Here is a 9,380-nt window from a genome sequence, read left to right on the forward strand (position 1 = left end):
ACATCAAGCAAGGTAATGCTTGTGTTTTGTCAGCTTATGTACTATTTTAATATTCATTTTTTAAAGTGCCAATCAGCAGTTGAAACAATAACAAAACGTGGTCCCCACCACTGTTATTGATAAACATCTGAGGGAGAAATGTAACCATTCTCAAATTCATAGACAGTGCTATGGATGCAATGACTGACCATCCATGATATCAAAAGTATATTTTTTAACAATTTTGAGGCTATACAGTGTTTGTTTACATTTAAAACAAGCTTATATATTGGTTTCAGATGGGGTACTACAGTTGAACTAAGCTCATGAGGCATTTATAAGTTATATTCTTGAAGAATCAATGGGTACATTTCATTCATTTATAAGTCAACAAAATGGATGTAGCAACTGCACATTGCCCTTTTTTAATACAATGTTATATTTTTTTGTACTACTGTGTGGTGTGCCTTCCTGGATACCGAGTACCCAGTTCAAGTCTTCATTGTCATGCCTTATCCTGAGAACCTGGTTGTCACACACACACGCACACCCACACGCACACACACGCACACACACAACATCTCCCGGAAAGTGAGTTTGCTTTCAGTAAAGACAGTCCAGAAAGTCCCTGGGCTGGGACTAAAGAATTCAGTCAGCTGTGTGATTGGAGTTTCCCTCCTATGGGCTTGGTCTGTAGGTAAGAGGCTGTGCTCTGAGGTAGGTAGGTAGCCAGGTATTTTTTTAGCAAGGCGGTAGAGTAGCTGCCTCACACACACACACACACACACCTGCCCCAGGGGAGACTGTAGTGTACTCTGTCCTGGAGAGAGAATCTGTCCCAGCCCAAGTATGGCCCACTCTGCAGCAGGCCTACAGACCCCATCTGAGGATGAGTGTCCCATCTGTATGAGCACCCTGATGGACCCACATCACCCTGCTGCCTGTTCTCATGTGTGAGTAACCTATTTTTATTGGCATATTATCAGTGTTATTCCACAGCGTTCAGCCTAATCTGTAACTTAACTTGTAGTCTGGTCTTTCTATTTAAATTGAGTGAATGTAAAGTAGGTACACTTCCCAGAGCTGATGGCTATAACGGTCTCTAATCCCAAATAGGTAATTCTCTCTAATATGATTAATTCAGTGTCTGAACTCCCTCAAATAAGTGTTCTATGAATTCTCTATTTCTGTCAATAAAGACCATCAGCACAGCTCAAAGGCAATAGTATATGTGTACAAACTCAACATTGATGTTTCTCATTCACAGTGCTTTCAATATCACTTGAGTGATATGATAAACTACTGAGATGAGATTGACATCAAATTGTTTGTCAAGTAGACTACAGTTTAGTTACAGTTTAGTTTATGGATGTCTTGTCAAAGATTATACGATATGATTTGACCAATGACTCTAAGTAATAAAAAGGTTCTTTACTTCCTCCACCCCGTCCACTGCTGGTAAATAACAATAACACGTGATAGCGTGTCTTTACATGAGGGGAATTTTCCCTCACACCACAAAAAAAATCCCCTGACTTTCCCAAATATTATACTTGTATGGTAATTCCTCTTCTGCGAGAGGTAGCATATCTAAATGTGGATGAGAGTACTTTAACCTTTTCCTTTCAATGTTATGATCAATGTAGTCTGGATTTATGACATAGCTGCAGTGTTAGGAAATAGGTTCTTGCAGGTTTGATTCTGTAAGTGTATACTTCATGACTGAAGAATGTGCCCACTTTATCAGTGGACCATTACCACAGTTATGCATGTTACTTATGCATTTAATTGAATGAAGCAGTGTGTGTGTGTGTGTGTGTGTGTGTGTGTGTGTGTGTGTGTGTGTGTGTGTGTGTGTGTGTGTGTGTGTGTGTGTGTGTGTGTGTGTGTGTGTGTGTGTGTGTGTGCCTGCGTGTGTTGCAGGTTCTGCCGACTATGTCTGACGCGCTCTTTAAAGTGGTTACCCCACTGCCCTGTGTGCAGAGCTAAGGTGCAGGTTAATGACATAATGCCTGCTGGTGCCACTGGTGTCACAGTCCAGACGAGGACCACGGTCATCAGGTTGGATCAACCTCTCTCTGGCTTGACGGGGCGTTCCACCCCAGCAACTAGACCTGTGACAGGTGATATCCAGAGGTGAGTGAGGGACTGGTCTATACACAGCCAAACACACAGAGCCAAATACAGCAAAACCATGTAGAGACCATGGGAGTACATTACGTTTCTAAACCACAGGAGGCTGCTGAGGGGAGGAAGGCTCATAATAATTGCTGGAACGGAACCAATGGAATGGCATCAAACGCATGGAAACCAGTAGAATGGCATCAAATACATCAAACGCATGGAAACCATGTGTTTGATGCATTTGACACCATTCTACTTATTCTGCTCCAGCCATTACCACAAGCCCGTCCTCCCCAATGAAGGTGCCACCAACCTCCTGTGATCTAAGCATCATATTCCGAGGGTTACAATGAATGCACTGACAGTTTCAATAAGGACCTAAAGGTTGACTGATTGCATACCTCCGCTTTTTTTTCTTGCCGAATCAGACTACTGAAAATAGCTACTCAGGCAACAGGAAGGAGCATGGTCAATCAAAGCTGAGTTACAGAGTCACTGCAGCCCCTCCCCTTCCCACCCCAAGATTCTTCCCCAAACCTTCCTCCTCCATCACTCCCCCTGCCCCAGACAAAGATTTCTATATGTCTATGACACATACATATGTTACTCCTCTTGCTGTTCCTACTTCACAAACACCAATCACCACACCTACCATCACCCCTCCAGCCCCTACCAATGGTGCATGCATGACTATGGCTCGAACATCTGCCCCCTCTCTTACCCCTGTGGCCGCCAACATCTGCCCCCTCTCTTACCCCTGTGGCTGCCGCCCCTGCACCGGCACCTATCACCACACCTAACCCCACCCCAGGACTTGCTGTGCCCCAGGACCACAGCCATTGGCCCTTCCTCAGCACACACCCTCCCCAACTCAAAGACCCACCTCTACATTAACTACCCCTGTACAGGCTGATTCACAGTCATTATTGCAAGGTTGAATTTTCACAATCCACCTTCCCTCTCCTTCACTTATGATGGATAAGTCACCAGTGGTATGTGTGTTTTCATTAGTGTGCTTGTCTTATAGTGATTCAAGTATGATTCTTATACATTTGCTTCTCATTGTAGACTACTGCAGACCAGAGGAGCCTGGTGGGAGGAGCTATAGGAGGATGGGCTCATTGTAATGGCTGGAATGGAATCAATGGAATGGAGTCAACCATGTGGTTTCCATATGTTTGTGTTTGATACCGTTCCATGAATTCCATTCCAGCCATTACAATGAGTATGTCCTCCTAGAGCTCCTCCCGCCAGCCGCCTCTGCTGCTGACTCATCATTAAAAATCTTACATGATTGTGTGTCACTTCTCAATGACTTGCATGAACCTGCAAGGCCAGTTAGCAAAGTAAGAAAGCTACTGGTTTACTTTAGAGTGAATATTTACCCTTGTCTTCAAGATATACAACTACAGTATTACATTTCTTTGTATTTTTTCTCTAACGCTCACTCTCTCTGTGTTAATCTTTGTCTGTCTGTCTCCCCCCGCTTCTCTCTCAGTGCTGCAGTGAGGACGTTTGTCTGTCCGATCTGCCAGGAGAGTGGTCTGAATGAGCAGGATCTGGTGGATCACTGCAGTGACAACCATCACTATAACAACAGGCCCGTGGTCAGTGATAAATCTGTTATAAGTCGTCAGTTGCTTTCAATCACTGGGTTTTAAATATTATTTTGTTTTATTTTGTGTTGTTTAACCATGCTATTCCACTTAGTAACAATTGTCACTGCCTCCAGAGTGTCCTCATCCCTAGTCTCTAGTCCTAGAGGGTTGTTGGCCACTTGAGCTGAAACTTTGTTGCTTTGAGTGATTGTTGCTCTCTGGTGCCATCTAGGTATGCCCGGTGTGTGTCTCTCTACCACACGGTAACCCAAACCAAATCAGCAGGAACTTCATCAGACATTTGAACCTAAGACACTGCTATTATGCCGAGGACTACACGGTAGGTTACAGACATGCACGTGCGCACACACACAGACACACACACACACTAAAAATATATTTATTTGGTCCACAGAATATCCATCAAACCGATACGTTGAACGTGCAATATGCCATCCTTGAGTCTCTCCGGGATGCCAACCGGAATCCAAGATGATCTTGACTGATATAATTTATAATCTAGCAATTTAGCAATAACAATGTCATCATGATTCGTGTACTAAGTAATATGCAAAATATTTTGATGCCAAAGCTGCTCACATTAACATTTGTGAAAATTGTAATATCAAATGTTTCTTTCTTTTGCGTGTATGAAATCTAATTTACTGCAACTAGTCTAGCTGCCAATAAATAAACACTCATTACATGTTACATACTGTAGAAATTTTTTGATAAATCTATCATAAAATCTATCAACTATAATATTGACACTAGCTTTGATATACTTTTCCATTTCATGTCTTTGTATATACTTGACTATAATAAAGGTATTTAATAAAACATGGATGTGGTTGCACGTGCACGTGTGTGTGTTTGTTTGCAATTATGTGTGTATTGCTGGTTCTGCTGTCGATTTGTTCCCTACTCTTACATAAGCTAATGGGGGACTATTAAATATTCAATAATAATACAGTTGACAGCAATTTATTATCTTTTTTTCTTAAAGGTCCCGAACAGTCAATATAATGTTTTTCATGAAATTTGATGATATTTAGATGAAACCAGATCAAAGTAGGACTACTAAAGTATGACAAATTACTGTTTCTGCTACATTGATAAAGTGTAATCATAAAGTTACTGGTCCCCATGTCAAACACTTGGATCAGGAGGCAGGATGGAGGTGGGATTATTAAGTGATTTTTGTGAAATCACGTTTTATTCTCTTACCTAATTTAAATAAATCCCGCCTTGTAACCAACATCGCAGAAGGCATGTTCGCAGAGGGGGTTGGTTTAAGGTAGCTAGTTAACTGGTGCCAAAATCGAAGTGCCCATTTAAAGCGTTTAAAACCATTGTGTCTCCTTATGTCGCGCCGGGCGCCTGCAGGCTGACTTCGTTCCTCAGTTCTATGGTGTTTCCCCAAACGGTGGTTGTTAAGTAGCCAGTTTGGCGAGTCATGTTTCGGAGGACGCATAACCTTTCCCGAGCCCGTTGGGGAGTTGCAGCGATGAGACAAGATCGCAATTGGGGAGAAAAAATTACAATAATTCAGAGCAAATTAAACTGATATTTTCTAATGATAGAGTAACGATCTTTGATTGCCAGCGCATTTCAGTAGTAGGCTATCTCAACACGGAAAGCGCACAGGAAGCACTCCGAGTATAGAGTTGTCCAATCATTCCAACTTTGTAAAGGCAGTCAAACAAAAGTAAAATGACCAAATTTGCTAGATAGTAGATCAGCTCATGAATAACGGGGAGATGAACAGTGACCTTTTTAAAAAATCAAGGTTATCTTAACGGGGACCAACTCAGTATAAAAAAATATCCATATCTACTCTCGTACTGTTTGTTGATCACACATTCTCTATCGAAGCTCTCATATGGGCAGCAAGTATGAGACAGTGCAGAGAAGCGGGGGAAATGTTATATAGGTATTTTGACATGCATAGGCAAGAGACGTGCTTTGATAATGCAACCTATTGTTAGGATTTATGTTTATGCACTATAGCCTGTTAGCATATTGTTTGAAGATGAATATTGTTTTGTTACACACACACACAAACAATACAGATGCGTGTGTGTGTAGGTGTGTAAGGACTGACCAACACAGGCCATAAAAGCTGTGGTCAGTCTGGAGAGGGGAGGGGTGCATCACTCTAGGCCAACCAGGGAGGGTTAGGAGACTGATCAGTACCATATTAGGAACTGTTTGAGTGAAGAATCAAGGGGGAGACACAAGACGGAGCTAATCTACCCAGCAACCAGATGTGGACAAAGGAAAGCGCCAAGGGGCTTGGACAAGTCCGGGTGCCCCCAAAGGCGGAGCAAGAGTTTAAACCGTGCTCAGCCTCTACTATGATAGGCCAACTGGACGAGTTGGAACTAAAACTGTCATAGTATAAGAACTGCTATTTGAGTACATTCCACAGTTCCCTGCTTTACCCTGCGTGGTGATACAGTGAACCCGTATATACGAAAATTGCATTTGCCATTCATTGCTTGCGGTAATTAAACATAATTAAAGAAAGTTAGCAGACCTTGCTTTTTATTTATCCTGATACCGGATGTGTTACACGCAGCGTTCACACTATGGATTACAGAAATTAGGAATTTCCATGCACAGGAGTCAGGATTTTGGTTTACAATGGAATTGGATAGGAAAATGGGCTCTAGGACAGGAGAAGATTAGAATTTCCCTTATGCCTCTCTGAATTGTTAACGGTTAACGGTTCCCATGTAAAATAGCCTTTTGAGTGACTGAAATGCTCAAAATTTCAGAAAAAAATAATTTTTCTCTCATGGCTAACTACCAGGAAATAAGAAAAGACAGGCTGAGTGGGTGGGGAGCTAACGTTGATGAACTCCCCTTGACTGACAGCAAATGCTTAATTTGTCAATCGGGAGGTGCTGAACAAAAAGTGAGCACGAGAGGGGGTTACCTGGGGAGCTCTGAGGTTCTTGAACGCATGAGGAAAAAAATATCCTTTATAATAAAGCATTGCGTGCATATCGCATTGCATTTGTGTAGTGGCATAGAGCAGTCGAGTAGAGGGACTTACAGAAGTTACACACATGGGGAACATTTGTAATAGCCTAGGATCTGGGTAAAATGTGGCCTTTTATAAACGTATTTCATGCAATTCTATGTCATTTTACTTGACGTGAGACTGGCAGAATCTTTCTTAATACTGTACAAATGATCAAATTACAGGCTACTTTGACACTGACAAACTGAGAATCTGATATCAATAAAAACGACATTGTCTTGAATCCATCATTAGCCTAGGCCTAGGTGTGTGGAGACACGTATTTTAGGCTACAATATGAGGAGATTATAGTCCTAAAAATGCTTTCCAGTTTCACTGACTCCCCCAATGATGCGCAGCTCACTCACTACTTTGTAAAACCTTGTTACTTTGTTAAACAATATTTGGAAGTTGATCAAACATTTTTGGTAACCTACAGCAAACAGATTAGAGTCTTCACTTTTTAGCAGGAGCCATTCGCTTTCCAGCCTGTGTTTTCCCATGATTGTATTTGAAAATATTCCCGAAAGGCCTGTTTTGTCTGCATGCTGTTTGTTCACTGACATATTTGCAGCGCACTCCAGCCTGTAGGCTATGCTTTTTTATTGTGCTACACACAATCCACAGCTAACGATTTTTAAAAAAAATGATAAACTATTGATCCTCTGTGGGTAAATTATGGTCCTTCTCGTCGTGTAGTAGGCTATTCTGAATTATTTCATTTATTTCTGGACAGACAGCAGTCATTCTATAACTTTGGAAAATATATTTAAATTCATCAGGAGTGCTGCAGCTCTTCCAGAACCCTTTGCGCGGAAATAAGTGTAAACACAACAAAATGTGGAAAAAGTCAAGGGGTGTGAATACCTTCTGAAGGCAAAGTGATTTCCCAGTGTGCCTTGCCTTTTCGAGTGAATTGTAGAGTTACCACCCATGACCGTATTTGTTAGTGACATGATTGTTGAATTAATTTATATTCAGGGCCGTGGCCTTCACAAAGTAAGTTACTACTCTTTATGGCAGTATATTACAAATCTCCCAAGGCCTTATTTTGAGGCTTATGTGTACCCGAATAGAGTGGCCGAAAACTCATAGTTTACAGGCCACATTATGCCTGCATGTAGGGTTGCAAAACTCCTGTAACTTCCCCAAAATACACAGATTTTCAAAATATCCTGGTTAATTAAAGGATTTCCAGGAATCTTCCAACCAGGATTTCACATTGTGGTGGCTTACAAAGTGATGTGTAATTCCTATTGGAATCCAGTCAGTTTGGATACATTTTTAATGACTGCCAGGGTGAAGAACAGTGTGTGGATATTTCCTAAATAATTTAAACTGGAACAGCCATTTTAGTAATGGGTGCAAAAAAAATCTAACTAAGTAATTGGATTAGTTTAGAAAAAGGTATGTTATTTATCTTTGTGTAGCATAAGATCACTCAAAGTACATGCAAAACACAGATATTAAAAACAATTCCCAAAATGTTTTCCTGCAATAAAGCATGCTCGGAAGAAAAAAAAATTGTTATCATAACTTTACAAAATCTAAGTTGATGTGACTTCTCATTAAGTTTTGAGTCCGCATCACATACACATTTTAAATAATAATTACTTTTCATTGACCGAGCTCAACTTACTAGAAAAATGTAAATACAAAATGCAATGGAGTTTACAGTGTAGATGAACATTGTCTGAAAGTCAATATATATATTTAATGAAAAGTACCCTGACCTCACCCTGTAAAGTTTCAACTGAAAATGTACAAGTTGAACTTGCTAGATAGCTTGATAAAAAGTGCTGACAACTCCTTTTGGGCTAGCTTGTGATCTTTGAACCATAAATTGTATGTAATCTTCACAATCCTGCAAGCGTTGCAGTTTGTTCAGCTTCCGTATAAAACCTAGCAAACACACACACTGCACCCAGAGTAGGGGTGGTTTAGGACTGCTGTCTTTGCCCCCTTCTCTCTCTTCTCTTTATTGTGTTTGTGATTACAGGTAGTCTTTGAGCCATGACTGCCAACATGATATTATAGAAAAACTTCATTTTTGCAAAAGTTAGGTTTCAACCTGTAACGGGCCTCCTCCTTCTCTTCATCCGAAGAGGAGTAGCAAGGATTGGACCAAAGTGCAGCGGGGTGTGAATTCATAATGATTTATTAGACAAACGACGAAACACAAAATAACACTTTAGAAAACAAAATAACAAAACGAACTAAACAGACCTAAACTTACGAACTTACATGAAACGAAGAACACACGAACAGGAACAGACAAACCGAAACAGTCCCGTGTGGTAACATGTACTGACACGGAAGACAACCACCCACAACAAACAATGTGAAACAACCTACCTTAATATGACTCTCAATCAGAGGAAACGCCAAACACCTGCCTCTAATTGAGAGCCATACCAGGCAACCCCTTAACCCAACATAGAAAACACATAACATAGACTACCCACCCAAAACTCACGCCCTGACCAATTAAACACATACCAAACAACAGAAAACAGGTCAGGAACGTGACAGAACCCCCCCCTCAAGGTGCGAACTCTGGGCGCACCCCTACAACTCAAGGGGAGGGTCTGGGTGGGCATCTGTCCGCGGTGGCGGCTCCGGCGGTGGACGAGGACACCACTCCACCACTG

At 41.4% G+C, this 9,380-nt stretch overlaps 1 protein-coding gene across 1 annotated transcript; it reads left to right on the top strand.

Moving 5' to 3' along the window:
* The first annotated feature begins 741 nt into the window (after positions 1–741).
* On the top strand, positions 742–4,549 carry LOC120052012 (E3 ubiquitin-protein ligase RNF138-like). Its single transcript, XM_038998888.1, has 5 exons — positions 742–932; positions 1,903–2,115; positions 3,602–3,710; positions 3,934–4,041; positions 4,117–4,549. The coding sequence occupies exons 1-5, from the start codon at positions 829–831 to the stop codon at positions 4,195–4,197; spliced, it is 615 nt and encodes a 204-aa protein (XP_038854816.1). The 5' UTR covers positions 742–828; the 3' UTR covers positions 4,198–4,549.
* The last annotated feature ends 4,831 nt before the right edge of the window (positions 4,550–9,380 follow it).

This window comes from Salvelinus namaycush, chromosome 8, assembly GCF_016432855.1.
Source record: "Salvelinus namaycush isolate Seneca chromosome 8, SaNama_1.0, whole genome shotgun sequence".
In the NCBI taxonomy this organism is placed as follows: Eukaryota; Metazoa; Chordata; class Actinopteri; order Salmoniformes; family Salmonidae; genus Salvelinus; species Salvelinus namaycush.

Bases quoted from the DNA above. Each gene is read 5' to 3' on its own strand.
- LOC120052012 (XM_038998888.1), top strand. From the start codon at position 829: ATGGCCCACTCTGCAGCAGGCCTACAGACCCCATCTGAGGATGAGTGT. The intron at 2,116-3,601 runs GTGAGTGAGGGA...CTTCTCTCTCAG, and splicing joins GTGACAGGTGATATCCAGAG to TGCTGCAGTGAGGACGTTTG. The intron at 4,042-4,116 runs GTAGGTTACAGA...TTTGGTCCACAG, and splicing joins ATTATGCCGAGGACTACACG to AATATCCATCAAACCGATAC.